This window comes from Phacochoerus africanus, chromosome 3, assembly GCF_016906955.1.
Source record: "Phacochoerus africanus isolate WHEZ1 chromosome 3, ROS_Pafr_v1, whole genome shotgun sequence".
In the NCBI taxonomy this organism is placed as follows: Eukaryota; Metazoa; Chordata; class Mammalia; order Artiodactyla; family Suidae; genus Phacochoerus; species Phacochoerus africanus.
Window position 1 is genome coordinate 98,604,460 of NC_062546.1, and position 22,369 is coordinate 98,626,828.

A 22,369-nucleotide genomic window follows, 5' to 3' on the forward strand; every position below is an offset into this window, starting at 1 on the left:
AGCAGGAAGGAACACTGGCGGAGGTGAATGCCTGACTCTAACCGACACCCCATCACAGCGCTGGACCCCTCCCCCCTGGGTACCCCAGCCTCTCATCGATAAGAAAGGAAAATAGGAAACCACTCTAAGGATAAAAAGCAATGTCCTAAACATTTCTTTCAGGTATAAAACAATATGAACTTTTCCTCTTTCCTGGCAGAGACACAGGAAGTAGCAGAAGACAGCCAGTTTAATTCCTTGAGTTCTGAGGATCCGACAAACAGGTATCACCCCTAATTTTCCACAGATGTTCTGAGTTCCTGACCATTTCCTGAAATGTTGATGCAGTGATTCCCAGGCCTTCCTGCCCTCCCCCAAACCCTGGCCTTCCTGTCCTCCGTGTCTTCTGCCCTCTCGCCCAGGGACCCCCCCAGACTGAATGTCAGGACTCTGTAAGACATTGACATTATTCTTTGTGGAAATGGAGAAACTGTGAGTCCGAGGCCAAATAGAGGAGGATGATGTGATACTCCTTTCCCCCAGTGGGAAATGGTCCATGTGCTTAACCTTGTAAAGATTTTCAGGATCCCATGGGGAAAGGATTTACTCTTGTCAAACTCAGGGTTTATCTAGAATCCTTAACACTGATTTCATTATAGATCTTTCTTGCATGCCACTTGCCTTCACAAATGCTGTTTCATCTGCTTGAAATTACCAAAATCCCCTCCCCCAGACAAACTCCTACTCACCCTTCAGAACCCAGCTTAAATGTTTCATTTCATACAGTTTCCTCCTCCCTGCTCCCAGAGCTGTGTGCACACACCTATGTTCTAATTTATTGCTTTGTGCTCTCACTCTTATTTCTTGTGTCCCTTTCTGCTGCTATACTGAATTCTTCAGAGGTGAAGACCAGGTTTTACCAAGTCTTAAAACACCTGTCATCTAGCACAGCATTGTGCTAGGTGAATGGCAGGTGTGTTTGTTGGTTGGTTTTAAGTGGCCTTACTGAGTTATAATTCATGAACCATGCTATATTTCACCTAAAGTGTGTCATTCTCTGGCTTTTGATATATTGCATTACTCATTTAAAAATTGTGATAAAAATACATACCATAAAATTTGCCATTTTAACCACTTGAAAGTGTAAAATTCAGTGGCATTAAATATTTTACAGTGTTATACAGCCATCATCTACTTTTGAATTTTTTTGTCATCTGAACAGAAATCCTCCCCATTATCCCACTGCCTACAGCTCCCCCGCCTAGCTCCTGTGACCTCTGTACTGCATTCTGCCTCTTTGAGCTTGCCTGGTCCAGGTAACTCGCATAGTCAGAACCACACAAGGTTTGTCCTTTTGTGTTTGGCATCATATTCTCAAGGTCCATCCATGTGGCAGCGTGTGTTGGGATTTCCTTCCTTTTTAAGGTTTGGCAATACCTCATTGTGTGTATACACATTTTGTGTGCTTGTTTATCTACTAGTGGGCATGTGGTCATTTCTACCTTTTGGCTCCTGTGAATGATGCTGGGGTAGACATTGGCCTACAGCTCTCTGCTCTCAATTCCTTTGGCTTCATACCCAGGAATGGAATTGCTGGTTACACAGTGATCCAGTGGTTAACTTTTTACACCTACCTGTTTTCCACAGCGGCTGCACCATTTTACATTCCCACCAGCCACACGTGGGTTCCAGTTTCCCTATCAGCTCCCCAAACTTACCTTCCGCTTTTTAAAATCATAGCCATCCTCCTGAGTGTGAAGCAGTGTTTCCTGGTAGTTTTGATTTATGTTTCCTTGATGACTGAAGATGATGAGCATCCTTTCATGTGCATATTGGCCATTTGCATGTCTTCTTTGGAGAAATGTTATTCAAGTCCTATTGCCCATTTTTGAAATGGATTTGTTGTTGTTGGATTGTGTCGATATTAACCCATCATCAGATAAGTGACTCAGGAATATTTTCTCCTTCTGTGTGTTGTCTTTCCACTCTTGATAGCATCCTTTGATACACAAAAGATTTTCATCTTGTCGAAGTCCAGTTTATTTTTTTTCATATTATTGTCTGTGGTTTTGGTGTCATGTTCAGTAAATCACTGGTGACAAATGACATGTCCTAAGTTTTTTGTTGTTTTTTTCTAGGAGGTTTATGATGGTAGCTCTTGAGGCTGGGTGGCCTGTCCCATAGCCACCCGTGGGTCTGTAGTGCTGTCATATCCTTTGCTTCCGACCCCCCACCACCGCCCCTACTGCCTGCATGTTTGTCTGCTATTGGAAGTGCTGTGCTGAAGTCCTGGTGGTCGCAGTGAGCTGTCCTCTTCTCCCACCAGTGCTGCCCATCTTAGTTTCGTGTATTTTGAGGACCCTTTCATGATTGTGTATGTGTTTATAATTGTTGCATCTTCCTGCTGTGTTGAATCTTTTATAAATAAATAGTGTCCTTCTTTGTCTCTTGTAACCTTTTTTGATTCAGAGTCTATTTTATCTGACCAGGTTCTACCAAGTTTTACCACCTAGTGTGCTAGTGTGATTGGTACCTGGTAGGTGTGTCTATGACTATTTTTCATTTGCAAAGCATTTATTGAGTGCCTGCTTCATGCGAGGCATTGGGAATAGAACAGTAAGTACACCTTAGTGCTGTCATGCTTCCTACAGTATCCGTGGGGCAGAGGGATACCGACCAGACAGACAATCCCACGAATGAATGGAGCCCCTCCTCAGCCCAAGATCATTATTCTGAAGGGTATGTGGTTCCAGGAGCGTCAGTAAACCTGGGCTGAAAGATTAGGTTATTTTAATTTCCGAACAAACACGGATGAGTGCTTTTTCCTAGAATATGGGTCTAGTTTTTCATCCCTTTCCTTCTCCTCAACCAAATATACCTTTGCAGCCTCACCTCCCGTGTCTCCCTGGCCGTGTCCCTAACCTGGCCCCTGTCGCTATTTCCAAGGCACCCAAACCCTTACTCTTGGCTGGAGCATGTGTGAGCACTGCAGAAGGTGTGGGAGGGCGAGTCCTGGCTCCTTCTGCATGCCCAGCCTGAGCCCCGCATTGTCACTGTTGTCTGTTACCTACACTGAGGCACAGCTGATATTCCTGTAATTCGATTTCAATGATTCTTTTTTTTCCACGTGTTAAGGTTGCAGAGTGTCCCATGTTTGTCTCCAGCTGACCATCCCTAGTTCCAGGCTCTCTTCCTCCTGCTTCAATCTTTGACTCCGCGCGGCTTCTCCCTGCAAAGTGCGCCATGAGTATCGTTACCTTCGGGGCCTGTGTCTCTCTCCCACTGACCTGTTCCCTCAGGTGTATCTCCTCGACCCGGCTGCTTGGGGGCCTGGGGCGGTCCCTCCGCAAAGTCTTGGAGAAAGGAGGCTGAGCTGGGCTGCCAGGAGAAGGGACCACCTTTCCTCACGTCCGCCGTGCTGAGTGGGGTGGGCCTTATGGACCACGAATTTAGAAGTAGCCTTGGTGAAATCTTGAACCTGGCACATCCCATATACTGCCTGGGAAAGGGCTGATGGCACATGCAGCAGCACAGGGGGCCGTGATGCTGGATGGGTTTTCACCTGCTCGATGCTCCCATGTGCTTTCTCTAGTGAGGATCCGGCCCTGAAGGAGGACAGCGCACTGGCCCGGTGGGCTGCAGATCCGGCCAATACCGCCTGGATGGAGAGTGAGTACTGTGGCCGCTGGGCACCTTGTCAGGCTCTGCTGCTGCCCCCCATCCCGTATCAGATCTAAGACATGTAAAGGGCATCTACTTACCTGGAGCCCACACCAGCGCTGATGCCCGAGGCCTGCCCAGGCCCTGGGGTCCATCATGCCCCCGTCAGATCACCTCTGCTCTCTGCATCCTGCACACTCCTCTTTCTGATCCCTTCTTTCTAGTCTAGATTTTGATTTTTGCCCTAACAGAGATTTGGGGACAGTGCCATTAACAAGCCATTCTCTCTTGGGATCCCCAATGAGATGTTTTTTCTTGGCTGAATCTGGGAGCACGTGCAAGTTCCCAGGCCAGGGATGGAACCCACAGCACAGCAGTGACACGCTGGAGGATCCTTAACCTCCAGGTCCCCAGGGAACTCCCATGGTACCATTTTGAAGGGGTGGTGGGTGGTTAAGCAGCCCACTGACCAGATGGCATACCAGATCTATTCTGCGTGTAGTTTAGAAAGCAGGACCAATTTTAGCTAGATTTGTTTTTACATTTTTTTTTAAAGTAAAGATTGCTTTTCTAATTATCCCTTTTAGTATCCACTGGCTCACTAATTTCTTTGTAATGGTTTTTTTGTATGATTGACTTACAAAGTAGAACCATCTTAACTATCTCCTAATTATTAAATTCTCTCCTATAATGTTTCATTTCGGTTTTAATGATGACATTGTCAAAACAACTTAGTTTAAGTAGATGATTCTGCTAGGGGGCTATTAACTCTGGATCATTATAGGATTAAACCATCATCTAGTTATTCTCATGCCATTTTATTTCCAAAGTAGAATTTGTCTGACTTTCTCCCGTAACTTGTTTTTATTATTAGAATAACATATGTATATATATTTGAAAGTAAGCTCTGTACACTAGCAGCCTCTCGCATTACCTAATAGGAGTGGAAATACCGTGGTCACAGTTAATAAATATTATTAGAGGACAACAAGCATAATGTGGGAGTTTGACAATAGCACAAGAACAGGACTATTGACCCTGAGGACATGGGGACAACGACTGTGGGTTGACATCAGAGGACAAGTGAAGCTGTATTTATTTACCTCATTTGTCTCCTGTTGCTTAGTGACCAGTTACCTTTATGGTTTCCAGGGTGGAGGACACTGGTTTGGTTGGTTTCCCTGTTAAGCCCGGAGCTCTTACAAAATGTAAATGAAAAACCCCATTGCTCTACTGCAGGATCTCCTAACAGAGGGAGCATCTGCCCATGGAGGGTCCCTTCTGCTTTTTTTTTTTTTCTTTTTCTTTTTCTTTTTTAGGGCTGCACCTGAGGCATATGGAAGTTCCCAGGCTAGGGGTCGAATTGGAGCTACAGCTGCCGGCCTACACCACAGCCCCAGCAACATGGGATCTGAGCCACACCTGTGACCTACACCACAACTCATGGCAACGCCGGGTCCTTAACCCACTGAATGAGGTCAGGGATCGAGCGCACATCCTTCTGGATACTAGTCGGGTTCTTAACCTGCTGAGCCACAACAGGAACTCCTGTCCCTCTATTTCAGAGGCTGAACACTGCTTTTGTTTTTTCTATCAGAACACATTAACTTCATAAACTTAAAAATGTTTTTGAAGATCTTGTACAGTTGTGTAATTGAACATGAAGTAATGGAATAAGCAGGCCTGGAAACCATAAAACTCCCACTGGGGATGTTTCACAGCAGCTCAGATTAGGGTGTGGTCCTCCTACCCCCTAAGGCTAGGGCTTTGGTCAAGCACCACCTCATGACTGACTAACTTCTCCAGGAGCTGCAGCAAGTTGTAGCCCCAGGAAATGCCAACTCCTCCCCCACCCCCGCCCCCACGTGCCCGGGTCTTGGTCAGGTTTTAAAGTTTCCCTTCCTTTTATTCCAGATCCGGAAGAAGCCATTTATGATGATGTGCCAAGAGAAAATTCAGACTCCGAGCCAGGTTTGATTTGGGGCTGGAATCGAGTTTTATGAGTTGAGTCTGCAGTTTTTCCCTCTGGGTATAAGCGTGCAGCTTACATGCCAGGGCCACAGCCCATGTGGGGCTCGTCACGATCTGTAGTTTATGGTGTCCCCATGTGCACACGCGTGCATGTGTTTATATTACAACTCTCGAGGGGGGTAATTTTTTCAATTACCCTAAACTATCTGAAGGAGTTAGAGATGTGAAAAAATAGGAAGTTAAGACACAGGGAAGCTGGAAATGCCAGCATGTACCTAATAAATGATATGACAACATGGGGGAAAGAATCACTGAGGATTTTCTAGAATTAAAGATGGAAGTTATCAGATTGTAGAAATATGAATTCAAAGCAGAGTGCAGATGAGTCTGCACTGAGGCACACGCAGTTCACGTGACTGAGCACAGCCCCATTGTGACATCTCGGCAGCAGGGGAGAGAGCGTGGCCACCCAGGGAGGAACAGCAGCATAATGTTCTCAAAAGTGCTGAAGGAAAGTGTTCCAGCCCAGGTTTCCACACCCAGCCAAAGTATAAACCTTTTTTTTTCCCTTCTTTTTTTTTTTTTTGTCCTTTGTCTTTTTAGGGCCTCACCTGAGGCATAGGGAAATTCTCAGGCTAGGGGTCGAATTGGAGCTACAGCTGCTGGCCTACACCACAGCCACAGCAACATGGGATCTGAGCCACATCTGCGACCTACACCAGAGCTCACGGCAATGCTGGATCCTTAACCTACTAATCGAGGCCAGGGATCGACCCTCAACCTCATCGTTCCTAGTTGGATTTGTCTCCGCTGGGCCACAGTGGGAACTCGTAAATCTTTTTTTGTTTGTTTTTAATTGTATTGTATTGAAGTATAGTTGATTTACAGTGTAGTGTTAATTTCTGCTGTACAGCAAAGTGACTCAGTTATACATACATATCCATTCCCACATAGGTCATTGCAGAACACTGAGTAGAGTTCTCTGTGCTATGCAGTGGGTTCCCATTGACCATCCATTCCATAGAGCTCAGTGTGCATGTGCCAATCCCAAACCCCCAGTCCATCCCCTACCAACCACTTCTCCCCTTTGGTAACCATAAGTTTGCTTTCAAAGTCTGTAAGTCTGTTTCTATTTTGTGAATAAGTTCATTTGTATAACTTTTTAAGATACCACATATAAGTGATATCATGCGATACTTGTCTTTCTCTGGCTTATTTCACCTAGTATGATAATCTCTAGTTCCATCCACATTGCTACAAATAGCATTATTTCATTCTTTTTTAATGGCTGAATAGTATTCCACTGTATATACATATACCACATTTTCTTTTTTCTTTTTAAAATTTTATGGTCACACCCACAGCGTATGGAAGTTCCTGGGCCAGGATTGAATTGGAGCCACAACTGTGGCAACACTGGATCCTTTAACCTGTTTGGCCAGGCTGGGGATCAAACCCATGGCTCCTTAACCCACTGTATCATAGCAGGAACTCTGTCTTTATCCACTCCTCTCTCAGTGGATGCTTAGGTTACTTCCATGTCTTGGCTGTTGTAAATGGTGGTGTGAACATTGGGGTGCCTGTATCTTAAGGTTTTAACAAGAGAAATAGCCTCTGGGAGTTCCCCTCATGGCTCAATGGTTAACGAATCCGACTAGGAACCATGAGGTTGCGGGTTCTATCCCTGGCCTTGCTCAGTGAGTTAAGGATCCGGCGTTGCTGTGAGCTGTGGTGTAGGTTGCAGAGGCAGCTCAGATTCCGTGTTGCTGTGGCTCTGGCGTAGGCCTGTGGCTACAGCTCCGACTCGACCCCTAGCCTGTGAACCTCCATGTGCCATGGGAGCGGCCCAAGAAATTGCAAAAAGACAAAAAAAAAAAAAGAGAGAGAGAGAGAAACAGGCTCTGTCAGACGGAGGTTGGGAGCTTGACCACTCGTAGACCTTGGAGGAGTTGGTTCCTGCTGTATTTCGAAGGAAAAGCTCCAACCCTGTTAGGAGGCAGGAAAGCGTGGTGAGCAAGTGGGCTGACCCTCTGACCACCTGAGGGTGCTTGCATAAACTTGGAGCCCAAAAGGCATGATGCTGAACATTCCAGGTGAAGTGGTGGGAGATCCCATCCAGAGTATCCCAGCGAACAAGCCAAAGCCCATTTTCACCTGGGAGGATTGTCTCCAGAGCTCAGGGGTCCTCAGCCTGGGCTGTTTCTCTGTCGTTTCCCACAGGATCAGACTACTGATGTGGGCCCTGTGCTCATCCCACTGTGGGCCAGGAGGTGTTAAAGACTAGGCTAGGAGGGACTTTGCCAGCCTCACAGAGGGCCTGCTCTTAAAATTGCAGCAAACTTGCTAATTAAAAGTGGGAGTTCATCGATTGATTCCTCCAGCACTTTTGGATGCTGTCAGGCCCCCAGCTCTGCTGTGGGCTCAGCTAAGGGAGGCCCTGCCAGAGAGTCCTAGGTGGGGGAGACCAGCGCTCATGCTGGGGCCTCCAGGGCCTTAAAATGAGCACACACACCCCCCCAGGCAGTTATTTAAGTAGCTGGTGCAGATCAGGTGGAGACTGAAGGCTGGTTTCTGCAGAACCAGGTTTGAGATGCATTTGGGGATAATTGATCCCCCCTGATCGGCCTTTCCCAGTACAGAGGGGTGGTCTGGGGTCTCAGAAACCAAACGCCAGCAGAACGTAGTCCAGTGGTGCCCCTGCTGGAGGTGACAGCTGTGCTGGTTCGCCCTGGTACGTCATCCCCTGGACAGGCGGCACCTTTGTCATTGTATCCGGTGGCATAAACAGATGTGCTCATCACTAATTCCAGAAGGACTGATGTGATGAAGGCATTTAAATACAGTCATAGATTATAGGTTGTATGGGATATTTTTAGCACAAAAGCAAAATTTATAGTTGTCTGCAGTAAGCGTCACTGGTGTCCATATTTGAATATCTCTACCTGCGATCTATTATCTGTCTAATCTTTTTATATTCCATACACTTATCTAAAAGAAAAATAGAAAAAAAATTCTCTATAAGCAGGTAGTTATTTGGTATAATTGTGGAGGATTCTCATAGCCCAGTGGGTAGTCTTCAGAATGTGGCTGGGGCTGGGGACTTAGCAGAATTTTGTGACACCCTGCCAGTCACCCCAGCGCCTTTCCCTAGGATCTCACCTAAGACTCTGGGCCTCCGAGCTTCTCTGAGATGCTTCCTCCCCAGCTCTTGACAACAGGATAGAATGACAGGCATACACACAACTACAGCTGGTGAACTCTGCTGCTCACATTTCATTTTGACGTTTATGCATTCAGATGAAATGATTTATGATGATGTTGACAATGGAGGTGAAGGTGGAAACAGCTCTCTGGAATACGGATGGAGTTCGAGTGAATTTGAGAGTTACGAGGAGCAGAGCGACTCGGAGAGCAGAAACGGGGTCCCCAGGCCCTTCCTGCGCAGCAACCACAAAAAGCAAGTATGTGCCCAGTCTGAGCGTTTAAGAGTTAGAATGGTCTCATGTTGACATGTAAACTATGAAATGTAATTTTCATTCATGTATTATTTAGGCAATTGTTTTTTAAGATGTTGTTGATATGTAGTTTGAGAAAAGCATGAGGTGTTGGCAAAAGAAAAGCCATCCCTAGGAGTTCCCTGGTGGTTCAGTGGTTAAAGACCTGGTGTTGTCACCACTGTGGCTCAGGTCACTGCTGTGGTGAGGGTTTGGTCCCTGGCCTGGGAACTTCTGCTTGTTGCGGCCAAGGCCAGAAAAAAAAAAAAAAAAAGATTATTTCACATAATCTTGGCAGGACTGGAAGATTAAATTTATACAAATCACTCTAAAGGCCCTAAGCAGCTTGCTATTTTGAACAGTTTAAGAAAGTAAACAGCTCTTGGCTGGATGTCTGTGCTGTGCACACCGAAGGCAGTTTGTGCCCTGTATGGATGGAGCTGGGCCTGGCTGCACAGGCCTGCTGTCCTTTACTGGATGCTGTGAGCCTTAGTGTTTTCAACACAAACAGGAAGACATAAAAATAGAACATGTTCTAAAAGGATGTTACAGGACAAAAGCTCCTGGGCTGCCCAGGATTATCCTTCCTTAAAGGGAGCACATGTGTGTGAAACTCCAGAGACTCCAGAGGGTCCAGGGAGAAGCTGCAGAGGTTGAAGACGTGAATTCTTGGCCTGGTGGGTGTGGGGTGGGGGCCCGAGAGCTGCTTTGTTGAGGGAAGTCAACCACTGAGGTTTGCAATGATCAGTGGTCACCGGCCACCCTAAATATGCTTTTGCTGCTGGGTGTTTCAGCTGTTCTTAAAAGGGTGGATTTGCACAGAGCCACGTCAATGCCTTCTGCATCCTTGGGATGTGGGCCACATGTGCCCAGCGGTTGTGATCTAATGCCTCACTATCATGATGGGATTGATCAGTAACCCCTGCACCTGCCTATACCCAGTGACCAGGCTGGTATGTGCCCAGATGTGTTCTCCACGTAGGTTATACATTATTAGGGGCAGCTTGATGTTCTCCTGTCTGTGATCATGTCACAAAACTCAAGAAGAATCTGTCACGTTGGGGTAGTCAACTCAACTACTCAATGTTATCAACAAGATTTTTTCAGGAACTGAGCCCTCTTCTGTCACCAGACTTATGGCAGTGGAGACTTAACCAATGAATGAAGCTATGGCTGTGACACTTGGCTTGTTATGGCCGAGTGAAGCATTCTAGGTTTAAACTGAGATTTTAAATATGGCGCTACGGTCTGATTTCAGCAGAGTGGTGCCTTGAAAGGAGGTTAAAACACTCCTAAATTTCGTCTTCCACAAGCCTATTGTATTATGTACCAACGGGGCTGGGTCAGGCTATAACCCGTGAGCCATGGACATGGTTACTGAGCCCTCCTTGCTGTCCAGCGAGATCCATGTTCCAGCGCCAGGCAGGGGGAGGGGTCAGGTCTGGGGAGGAGGACCCAGCAGCAGAAAGGGGGCGGGGCAGCCCAGAGCCACTTGAGGGCAGGTGGTCATGAGCTTCCCGTCCTGGTGAGGCAGCTCCCGGGATGGGGAAGGTGCTGTGAGAAGGCCCGGATTTTCTTGTCTGAAAAGTCACATTTCAGAAGCTGCCCAAGTATCACGAGAAGTCCTTGAAGAGTCCTCTTACCTGCAGTCTCAGATTTTATCAGGAATTGCTAAGGTGTCTTTGTCTGGGTTAACATTGGGAGACAGTCACTAAGGAGCAGTGGGCCTTCAGTTTGCACATTTGAGATGTTTGTGATCATATGAGGAACGATTCACCCCAACCCCATGGGCCGCAGAAAAAGCTACATAGTTTGGAGCCTTAAAAATCTACACGCCCCCCCCCAAAGTGTGCCCCTCAATACAACCTTGGATTCGAGTTTCGCCTGCTTTGGTGCCGACATGAAGGAATCATTTTATGCATGTTTTACACACTCGATCATTTTAATTTCACCAAAGCGTGAAGGAACAGCGACGGCACACAGACTTCTTTCTGCGTTGACCTGCTCTCGTTGGGTGGAGAGACCTCACCAAGGTGGCCCAGCTGGAGGCGCGTCTGCCTTTTGATGATGGTTGTACTCACCCCTGTATCTGTTTCCCAAGAGCCGGGGGGCTGGGACGAGGGGCCCCGGGACCAGACGCCGCTGACGTCCCTGCAACGTAAGCTGGTCTCGGAGTCCCCAGAGGGGCGTGTTTGTGAAAAGCTTGTGTCTCTTTGTGCTGTAGCTTTCCCATGACCTAGCGCGTTTAAAGGAGCACTATGAGAGAAAAATGAGAGAGGTGATGGCCAGCACGGTGGGAGCCGTGGAGATCCAGCGCCTAAAGCACAAACATGAGCTGAAGGTAGTGTGCTTCGCGCTGGACGCTTCTGCTGGAACCGGCCGGCCCGTCAAGAGGAGAGTCAGCTGCCAAGCTGGCCGGTCCTGCCGGGCGGTGGTTCTCACAGTGCGGTCCAGGGAACCCCAGGCGCCACCCCAGCGGGGCACGTCCCCCGTCGCTCTGCTTCCCCCATGTGTGGACGGGGGACTTTTCCCCAGGTTTCCTGATGCATGACCCACGCCCATTGGCACTCAGGAGCCGCCGTCTCCACGCAGGTTCCCCAAGAATGCAAAACTATGCAGTTTTTAAATTTTGGAAAATAGAGTGCTTTTCCATAAATATGCTACCTAAGGTAAAATGCAATAAGTTTATTATTTAAAAAAATGACTATTACTAAATTCGACATTTTTCTCAGTTTTACCTCTGTATATAGTAAATATAGATAAAGCAGGCAAACCACAGCCCTTTGACTTCTGGATGACTTTTGTGAGTGTGAAGGGCTCCTGGGACCACAAGTTGAGAACTGCTGGATCTGGATGTGGTGGCGTCACTGTTTTGAGATGTGTTTTAAAAGGGCACTGTCAAGTAATTGTTACTTCATTTGGGTCTGCCATCCTTCTGAGGGTTGTGACATGTTTACACCTGTTTATGGCACTTACCTGAGGTCGGTGTTCACTGAGAAATGTCTTCTGTAATGTCATCGCTAGGTTTCATGCTTTCCGGTGCAGGAGCAAAGCCCTAGGAATCAGGGCCTCTCCTTAGGAAGTAGGCCACAGGTCACTGGGGTAGCTAGGAGTCCAGTGGGGGTTTGTGGGGAGCCCAGGGCTGGGTCATCCGGGGAGTCGTGTGTGGGAGGCCAGGCCAGCAGAAGAGGTGGGAATAAGCACAGGTGAGATGGCAGGATGGCAAGGTGGTAGCCAGTGCAGGGGTGAGGTCATGGGGCCGGCTGAGCACTCCCGTTTCTGGGAAGGGGCAGAGCTGCAGGAAGGGCCAGGTGGCTGGGCATGCTGCTGGGCTGCTGGGCTGCTGGCTGGCCGGGTGTCTTGGGCAGCCATTCCCCTCCCTGAAACCTGGTGTCCATCAGGCTCCCTGGCCGACTCGCTGTTCCTCACTCTGGGGGCAGCCTGCACGGGCTCGGGCTACAGTCCTAGGGTGCAAAGGCTGGGACCTGGGGTGGTTGTTGGGGGAGGAAGCTCAGTAGGGCTGCCTGACAGCCTGCTAGGCAGGGCACATGCGCAGAGTGAAGACGACAGTAGCGGCCGTGGAGAAGGGGATGGCGGGTCACCATCCAGGGTGGTCAGCAGGACATGGATGGGTTGGTTGGAGGTATGCAGAGGTCGGTGCCCAAGTGGCTTTGTGGTGATTGAGCTGGTGGAGCGGGGTGGTGGTGGGCTAGTGGATGAGGGAGTCGGGATCCAGCCTGGGAGGGTCACTGGTTTGGTTTCCGTTGAGCTGAGCGGTGGCCTAGTTGCGTCTCCTCGGGAAGGCAGCCCAAGGCTGGGGATGTCGAGGAATTGTCAAAACGCTCAGGGCTGGAGTCGCGAGTGCCCGACAGCAGCCTGGGCTCCTCGTGGGATAGACGGCCAAGGGCTTGGCTCTGGCGTCCAGGCTGCTCACTGAGTCTGGACCACTGGGCGGCGGCCCTGGAGGCCCAAGTGGGATGTAGAGGCCAGTGAGGGAGTCAGGCTGAACGCTGGAGGTACCTGTAAAGATACTGGAACCCCCCATCCCTGGGCGGTACCTGCAGGAGGACGGGGAGGCAGGCAGTGTAGACAGACAGAGGGTTGGTTTGTTTCCTGCGAGGCCAGTGAGTTTGCTCTGGGCCATCGGTCACTTGGTATGTGATGGCTGGTACTCAGACGTTAGTGTTCCAGGGGTGGGAAGTGTGGGTAAAATGCCAAAACTCGTCATTGGAAGTTTTGGGGGCTCATGGCCAGTCTGAGAATTAGGCTGGGTCCCTGGCTTGAGGAAACCAGAAGGAAGGAGCCCCCTGTGGTGGGCAGTAGACCTGATTCTTTAACATCTGTGGAGGAAGGGGTGTGCCCATCTCTTATGTGGGCATCCCTCTGTCTATATCTGGCTCTTAACTCCACCTGGCCATTCCATTGGGCACAGTGACTCCTGGCCAGGTCCATGTGATCATCCACAAGAAGGGCCGTGAGCTGTTGGACTGGGCTCCCTGGGGCTCAGAGGCAGGGTGGGGAGTGTCCAGGGCTGAGCAGGCCCTGGGGTCTCCCACTGGTGGCTCCGCTGTTTCCTGCCTAAGTGCTTTATCCTCAGGGAACCCTTGAACAAGTGCGGCTTTAGTTTCTCAAACTTCTACAAGGCTCATTGCAAACGTTTGTGATAAAAATGAAGACCGACTTTTAAACATAGCTGGAGACTTAAAACTGTGTTAAGGAAGGGCTCTGTTTTGAAAGTTTATTTTCCTTCTTCTTCTTCTTTTTTTTTTAACCAGCAAAACCAAAACAAAACAGCCCCAAACCACCCCTGACGCACACACACACTCTCACAACAGCCAAGAAAGGCCTCCCAGATCAAAAAGCCAATTTCAGATGACATTTCAAGACCAAACTACTTGACAGTATTCTTTTAAAATGGATTACAAGCAGCAAGTGGCTTTCCTGGAGTCGTCCACCCCTCACTGTGCTCCCCTTTCCGCAGATGCAGAAGCTCATGAAGGCAGCTCGGGAGGGGACCAAGGATGGGCTGGAGAAGACGAAGGCCGCGGTGAAGCGGGGCCGCTCTTTCATCAGGACCAAGTCCTTCGTCTCTGCAGGTGTGCGGGCGCCTCCAGCTCCAATGCTGGCCATCTGGCCTCGGGTGCAGCACCTGCTCATCCCCCAGCCCAGCCTCCCCTCCCAGGGCACAGGTGTGCTCTCTGGGCCAAGGGAGAGGTGGTGGGTCTCACTCTCCTTTAACCAGCTCCTCTCAGCTGCTGAGTGGTCTGTGGCTTCCCCCCAGGGTGGGCTTGCCCTCCCCTAACACCCCCAGTTCTCAGCAGGGCTGCTCCTAGCAGGACAGAACCACAGGTGTGTTCACAGTGCCTGGGCTCTCCTGGGCCTTTACCGCCTGTCCCAGACTGGAGTCAAGCTGTCAGGCTCTGAGCAGGGACTTCAGGGACCTTTGTGCTGGGAGAGACAGTTGGGAGTGAGATCAGAACTTTCAGATTTTGTGACCTGTTTCACTCAGGGCAGCAGTAGCCTGTGTGTCAGAAAGAGCCTCTCAGGTCTGTTCACATTGGCAATGAGTCACAAGCCAAGGACTATCCTGTATCAGAGCGTTTCTGTGCACTGATGAGTTAGGAGATACCTAGTTATGCAGGTAGGTGGGGGTTACATGGCAGAGTGGCCCCTGTGACTTGGACCTAGTCAGGGAGCCTTTAAAGAGGTCACTTCTTTGCAGAGCCCTCGGCCTCTTCCCACAGGACAGAGCTGTGGGCTTGGATAAAGTGTGTGCTCCATGGGAGCTGGCAGCCAGGTCAGGCCCCTGAGGGGGACCCTTCTTGGTAGGGCACAGGGGCAGAGCCCAACAGGTGCAGAGGCTGGGGTTTGGGTCCCCGGATTCTGGGGACTAATGCCAACTCAGGCCTACCTGAAACCCCGGAATAGGGTCACAGGCTAACGAGGTCCAAGGACTGGATGCTCAGGGTGGCTGGAAGCTGGATCTGGGGGACAAGTGAGCAGAGCGGCAGAGGATCGTCCCTAGTCTGGGTGGGGAGAGTCCCTTACATGCACCCCGAAGCTCTGCAGCCTTAGTTTCCTACACTGTGAAGTGGGAAGACTGGACTGAATTCTGGCTCCTGGCTCTGGAAGTTCCCAGGAACATCCAGGAGCTTCTAAAAATAGCATGTGCCTCGCCCACCACCTCTTAGACCATTGATGAATCTCTGAGGGAGGGGTCTGGACACTGGAATGTCCTGTTGTGTTTTTTTTTTAAGATTATTTTTTTAGAATAGTTTTAAGTTCATAGCAAAATGTAGTGATTTTTTTTAAGAATAGTTTTAAGTTCATAGCAAAATGTAGTGAAAAGTACAGAGATTTCCCATGTACCACCCCCCCACACACACACAGAGTAGTGTCACTGTCCTAAAACCCTCTGTGCTCAACCCCTGGCAACCATTGATTGTTTTACTATCTCCATGGTTTTGCTTCTCCCAAATATCTTAGAGTTGGAATCATACAGTCTGTAGCCTTTTCAGATTGGCTCCTCTCACTTAGTAGGTAACATGCATTTAATTTCCTCTGTGTCTTTTCATGACTTGAAACCTCATTTCTTTTTTTTGTCTTTTTGTCTTTTAGGGCCTCACTGGCGGCATATAGAGGTTCCCATGCTAGGGTTCGAATAGGAGCTATAACCACCAGCCTACGCCAGAGCCACAGCAACTCGGAATCTGAGCCGCGTTTGCAACTTACACCACAGCTCACGGCAATGCCGGATCCTGAGTGAGGCCAGAGATCGAACCATGTCCTTGTGGATGCTAGTTGGGTTCATTGACCACTGAGCCATGATGGGAACTCCAAAACCTCATTTCTTTCTAGCTGAAAAACATTCTGTGTCTAGATGGGCCAGTTTATCCATTCACCTGCTGAAGGATATCTTGGCTGCTTCCATGTTTTGGCAGTTATTGTGAATAAAGCTGTTGTAAATAACTGTGTGCTGGTTTTCACATGGTCAGAAGTTTGCAGCTCCTCTGGGTGAATACAGCGGGGCATGGTCACTGGATCATAGGGTGAGCGTGTATCCATCTTTATAAGAAACAGCCCAACTGTGTTCCCAGGTGGTGGCACCTCTCTGCTCTCCCACAGCAGTGATTCTGAGAGTTCCTGTGGCTCCACACCCGGCATGTGCCATGGTCAGTGTCTAGATTTGGCCGTTCTGACAGGTGCGCACCCACTGTAGGCTTTTAAAAGTTCCGTAGACATTTTTTTTTCCACTAGGGTTTTGTGTTTTTGAATTAGATAATCAGATAATCTCTAAAAAATTACCTAGAAATCTCTGTGCTTTCTGGTTTCTAGCTGTTTTGTGGATTCTTTAGACTATTTAGCTGCATCTCAGTTTTTAGAAATGAATTTAGTTTTGTCTAAAATGTTCGATTTGGGGGAAGTTGTGCTTTTCCAGATCTGTAGTGACAAAGGCAGCAAGTTCAGGACGTGACTCCATCTCATTTAGTTTTCACCGACTGAGTGTTCTTAGCTCTTTGTAGCTGCCTTTCTTTGTTTCTGATATCGATATTTTATAGATTAAAAGTTGAAATATGTGTTTCTACTTTGCCATCTAGCTATTCAGATGACCCCTCTGCCTTTTAAAGTTAGACTTCAAGTACTGAAAAATTACGAATATCAGCAAACACTGCATTCCTCCTGTGGGGGGGTATTTTCTTGGGTTTGTTAAGACCTGACTCATCACTGGGTGGCAAGGAATTGTGTAGAACTGAGAAGTCTACCCAAGGCCTTGATTTGACGGCCAGCTTTGCTGTGAGGTGATGTATGAACATACTACTGCAGGGTCAAGCTAGCACGTTGTGTCTTCCTTTAAGATCACAGATCCTGCCTGGAAGAGGAGCAGAGCTTGTTCATTGATGTAGACTGCAGACACCCGGAGGCTGTCCTGACCCCGATGCCGGACGGTTTATCTCAGCAGCAGGTAGGCTGTGCGGGCTGGTACCTGGTGTTTCTGTAACCGGGAGGCTATGCTGGCTGGGAATGATCTGCTGCTACAGACGCCCTGTCACTGCCCCACCTGGCCTCCTCCACCCACCTCCCCTGGGCCAGCAAGGGAAGGGTTAACCCAGCGGCGGGCCTCAGGCCTGGTCAGCAGCTGGGGCCTGGCTCCACATCCCCGTCCTTAAGTACCTTGAGTAATTATGAACATGCATGGAATGTGTTCATCCTCTGTGAACCAGGCCCTGTTGATGGGACAACTTTACAGAGACTGGCCATGAGAGTGTGAAGTGTGTGTGTACATGGCACCTCAGTAAGAGATTAGAATACAGACTCCAACAACTAATGAAGCAGCCAAATATAAATGAAGTTCTTAATCTCTGTAAACAGGTAGCAGAGGGGAAAAATGCAGTGGTTTCCATTTGATTATCTTTGGGTAAAAGGCAAGGAAAACTTCAGGAACAAGGGCCTGAGGGGAGGGGTCGATGGTTTGGGTGGGATGTGATTTGTTTTTCCTTCGTGGGCAACCTCATGCGATTCTTGGAGACTGAGAGAGGTGACAGGCAGGTGATAGAAGGAGATGATATAGCCCCAGAGATGTAGATAGATAGGCAGGTAATAGGCAGATGAGCTAGATGGTTAGATGCATGTGTAGAACCTGCCATGTACACACGTACACACCAATGCAGGCAGAACAGTAGCCCCATAGACATAGGTAGGTAGGTGATAGGCAGATGAGCTGGATGGTAGAAGCACGTGTAATACCCACTACATACACGCATAGATAACGGATGCAGACAGAACCACACAGAAATGCTTCCCAGTAAGTTCAGAGCCTAAGATGATGAGCTGCACTGGAAAGGCTGCCTGGGGCTGTTAATACTCTGTCAGGACAGGATGGGAAGCTGGCACGTGAGAGGGAAGTGGAGGGTCTACATTGTCGGCGCTGGATGGTGAGGGGCCGGACTCCTGCTCGGGGGGCGGGACACGTCCAACAGGCTGTATGTGCCACCTTGCATGACCCTGCGGAGTGTGGGTCCACAGGGAACATCCAGGCCTGGGGCTCTGTATTGGGGGGTGGGCATCGTGTGGAGAATATGGCAGGTCCAGGTCCCACTTGGGTCTCTGACCAAAGCCCTGCTTCGTGCGTGCTCCTGTGTGGAAATGTTGCTGCATTGCCAGTTTTCTAGGAGCAGAGACCCATCTCCGCTGCCCTCTGCTCACTGTCCATGCTCCCAGCTTACCTACCTTGTTGGAAAGGGGGGTTCTGGCTGGGATCGTTTGGCCACCTGGGGCTCTGGCCGATCTCGAGGCCCTGGGACTTGAGCCCTTCTCTCGGATGATAGGGAGGGGCTGGACACGGCAGGAGGCAGGCCTGCAGGGTGGACTGGGGCTCAGTGGCTGCTTGGCATCTGGTCCAGATTGGGACCTGGAGGAGGTGAGGGGTCTTGAGGGTTGGCCAAGAGACAGAGGGGAAAGGTATTTTGAGCCTGGAGTCTTAACAGATGCACACACCCACCAGTCTGTTTTTGTCCCCTCAGGGCTGAGGGGGTGACATGTTGCAAGGCTTCTCACAAGGCTGGTTCTGACTCCAGGCCCACAATTCCTGAGCGACACCCTTCTCTGTAACACAAGGATGTTTCTGCAGTGTCATCCTCATGATGCGACAGGACACTAATGTGACATGTGTGATAGGCTTCGCCTGGTGTTTTGCACACGTCCTCAGCACTAAGCACAGGATGGCCGGGTTACAACAGCAGAAGACGTGTATTTTGGTTTCTGTGCTTGCTTCCCAGCTTGCTTTCTTACCTCCACGATTCACTGCTTGTTCTCTGTGGGATCTTTCTCTTAAAAAGTTACACCCAGGTGTGGAAGCTCTTTAATTATTTTTTCTTCCAACACTGAAGTAAGGTAACATAATGTCATGGTAAATGCTGGATATGGAGCATTCTTTTCATGCCCTGTGGGAGAAAAAAAGAAATAGAAATCCTCCTTTATTTCTTGGTTGTCATTTACTTGAAAAGTAGCATTGATACTGAAGGACACGGCCTGGCCTATGGCCTTTGCCCTCTGCCCTTTGTCCAGGCAGTGGCCCCCTCCTCTGACCCCAGGACCTTGGCACTAATCACCCTCTCAGCCCTGGCGCCTTCCTGCTGGTTCCCGTGGCTTCATAGGAAGCCTGTCCCAGGGCTGAGTTCCCCTCGTGGGCTGTGGTTGGGGTCCCAGGAAGCCTGAGGCATGTTGTTCATGCCCCGAGTTTAACTGGGGGCCAACCTGCGGGCAAGATTTGGGATTTTGTTTTATTTTTTGTCTTTTTAAGGCTGCATCCGCGGCATGTGGAGGGGTCACATTGGAGCTCTAGCCACTGGCCTATGCCACAGCCACAGCAACAGCCATGCAGGATCTGAGCTGCATCTGCGACATATACCATGGCTCACGGTAACACCAGATCCTTAACCCACTGAGCAAGGCCAGGGATCAAACCTATGTCCTCGTGAGTGCGAGTCAGATTTGTTTCTGCTGAGCCACGTCGGGAACTCCAGAATTTGGGGTTTTATTTTGTAGTTTTCAGTTGTCTTAATACCAGTTCTAGGCCCTTTGACCTGGTACATTATATCATCTCAGGACTTAAAAAAATATCTAATAGCTAGATTAGACCCCTCCCAATTCCCCAAATAATTCTGGCTCCAGACTTTAGTCAGTGTTTGGGCATCTGGGTTTGGGAAGAAGGCTGACCTGAATTTGACCACTTGCAGTTTGGGGATGTCTCAGTTGGGGGTTCACCCTCGTTTTAGAGTTGGGGGAGGTCTGTGGGCTGGAGTCAGCCCCCGGGGGGCGGGTTGCCTGGCCCGGCACTTCTCTGAAGCCACACACACCTGCATTTTGAATACATGACTTTCCTCTTTAAGCACCCTAGAAGGGCTGGTTTTTGCCATCATTTTGTGAGCGGAACAGCTCTGGTTCACGTCTTTGCACCTTGTTGACGCAGTGGTGACCAACCAGAGGCGTCCCCATGGAACATTGTCCCTTTTCCACCAGGTGGCGTCGTGGATCCTGGATTGAGTCTGCACTGCCGCCAGGCCGGTGCCTGTGGGTGTGGGGTGGGAGCAACCTTACTGTCATCTATGTGCTCTCTTTTCCCGTTATTGGCAAGAACAACTTGCCAAACTGTGTGTAAGCCTGACAGAAGTGCCAAGAATGGTCACTGGCCTTTAACAGTCATCTTAGGGCCAGAAACTTGTGCTCCAGTAACACAAAGCAAACCTCAGAGGTGACCTCACTGTTGGCAAAACAAGCATCTCAACCCCTTAGGAGCTCTGTACTTGGAAGTGACCTTGGTGACTGCTCCCTGTCTCCTCGCCTCAAGGCGGGAAGGGCCTCAGGACAAAACCATAACCTTCACCTTCCAAATCTTCTTGTTTCTTTTCTAACTTTTTTTTTTTTTTTTTGGTAGCTAACGTTTTATTTATTTTATTTTATTTATTTATTTTTGTCTTTTTGTCTTTTTAGGGCCATACCCATGGCATGTGGAGTTCCCAGGCTAGGGGTCAAATCAGAGCTACAGCTGCTGGCCTCCACCACAGCTGCAGCAAGGCCAGATCTGAGCTGCATCTTTAACCTGCACCACAGCTCATGGCAATGACGGATCCTCAACCCACCGAGTGAGGCCAGGGTTGGAACCTGCATCCTCATGGATGCTAGTTGTGTTCGCTAACCACTGGGCCACAATGGGAACTCCGTTTCTCTTCTAACTTTGGAATAATGATTTTAAATCAGTGTTACTGATAGCACTCTTTGAGTCAAGACTGGAACTGTTTTGGTTTTTTTTTTTTTTTTTAAATACTTAATGTGTCTGTGAAATACCATGCAGTTCCATGCTGGGCATGTGAAATGCAGTCAGTTAATTCACTTCATTGTTGCTGGGTAAGTGGATGAAATTGTTATTAATGCCATAATTTAATTGTGCTGCCATAGTATATAGTTTATAATTTGAGGTTTAGAAAAATAAAATAATTGGAGTGATGGGGGAAGTATGTTTTGTGCCCAAAAAGGTGGTTAGTTAATACACTATCTAAAATATTTTAAGGCCTTGGAAGGTTTCATTTGTCTAAAACTGTCTTGAAAACAAAAACTTACCAAGCCTCAATGTAGAGGTGAAATTTATCTGTTGTGTTTTCTGAGGCAGTTTTCAGCTGTTGTGTTTTCAAATTCCCACCAGGTCGTAAGAAGGTATATTCTGGGTTCGATTGTCGACAGTGAAAAGAACTACGTGGATGCCCTTAAGAGGATATTGGAGGTACCTAAATGTCGTGAACGTAATGGGTGTGTTTTATGAGACTTTTTTATAGATATATTTTTGTTACATACGTATATGTTTATGTATATTTACGAACCATAAAATACTCAAATTTGCAGAATTCTTAAAAGAATTTGAGAGGTGCCTGTACATTGACATCAGAAGTCAGGCGGTTTGTTCTGACGTAGAGTAACGGTGTCCCCTGTTCTCTCGTGCTTCCCGAGAAAAGCCAGTGCCGTCCTTGTTTCTGTTTCTCAGCAATACGAGAAACCTCTGTCTGAGATGGAGCCCAGGGTCCTGAGCGAGAGGAAGCTGCGGACCGTGTTCTACCGGGTTAAGGAGGTGCTGCAGTGCCACTGCTTGTTCCAGATCGCACTGGCCAGCCGTGTGGCTGAGTGGGACTCCGTGGAGATGATTGGAGACGTCTTCGTAGCCTCGGTAACGGAGCCGCCACACCTGGAGGGTCTGTGGGTGCCCCTGCCCTTCTTCTGCGGGTGCCTTAGGGCCAGTGTCCTGCAGCAGGATCCCCGGGACACTGCAGACACTGCTGAGCTGCCTGTGCAGGCGGGTCTGAAGTTGGGAGGCTCTGCATGGGTGTGGGGTGGGGGAGGAATATCGAGAGAAGCATCCAGAGGCTTACGGGGAAGGTTCACCCGAAACCGCACTGTTGGTTTCGGGTACGCCACAGGCAGTTGGAGGACGCCTTTTGTTGCTGAGCCAGGGCTTTGCTTGTGAACGATGTCGTAAGGTTGTCAGATTGGTGCCCTCACAGGGGCTCGCCCTCCAGGAACCGCGGGAAATGCCTTGCGGGAAAATAGCCTCCTGTTTCTCCCATGACCTTGGCACCCTGCCTCGGGTTCTGTGATGTGATCACCGGGCCCTGTGGCGGCCCAGGATGTGGTGGGATTCGAGCAGGCACCACAGCCTTCGCGGCAGGAGCCGTGTCGGCCCTGAGCCTGGGCACTGGGCAGTACTGAGCTGCTTGTCA

At 49.1% G+C, this 22,369-nt stretch overlaps 1 protein-coding gene across 7 annotated transcripts in view; it reads left to right on the forward strand.

The window, feature by feature from the left end:
* The window catches only part of ARHGEF10 (Rho guanine nucleotide exchange factor 10), a 96,826-nt gene that overhangs the window by 24,683 nt on the left and 49,774 nt on the right, over positions 1-22,369 (forward strand). For 6 of the 7 annotated variants that reach the window (XM_047772236.1, XM_047772231.1, XM_047772234.1 and 3 more), the window contains 9 exons: positions 200-263; positions 3,572-3,648; positions 5,554-5,610; positions 8,908-9,071; positions 11,329-11,445; positions 14,086-14,200; positions 16,961-17,067; positions 21,304-21,381; positions 21,640-21,819. In XM_047772236.1, coding sequence (XP_047628192.1) covers positions 200-263; positions 3,572-3,648; positions 5,554-5,610; positions 8,908-9,071; positions 11,329-11,445; positions 14,086-14,200; positions 16,961-17,067; positions 21,304-21,381; positions 21,640-21,819 — 959 coding nt within the window. The remainder of the gene's footprint in view (positions 1-199; positions 264-3,571; positions 3,649-5,553; positions 5,611-8,907; positions 9,072-11,328; positions 11,446-14,085; positions 14,201-16,960; positions 17,068-21,303; positions 21,382-21,639; positions 21,820-22,369) is intronic. The other variant, XM_047772237.1, reaches the window with a different exon arrangement.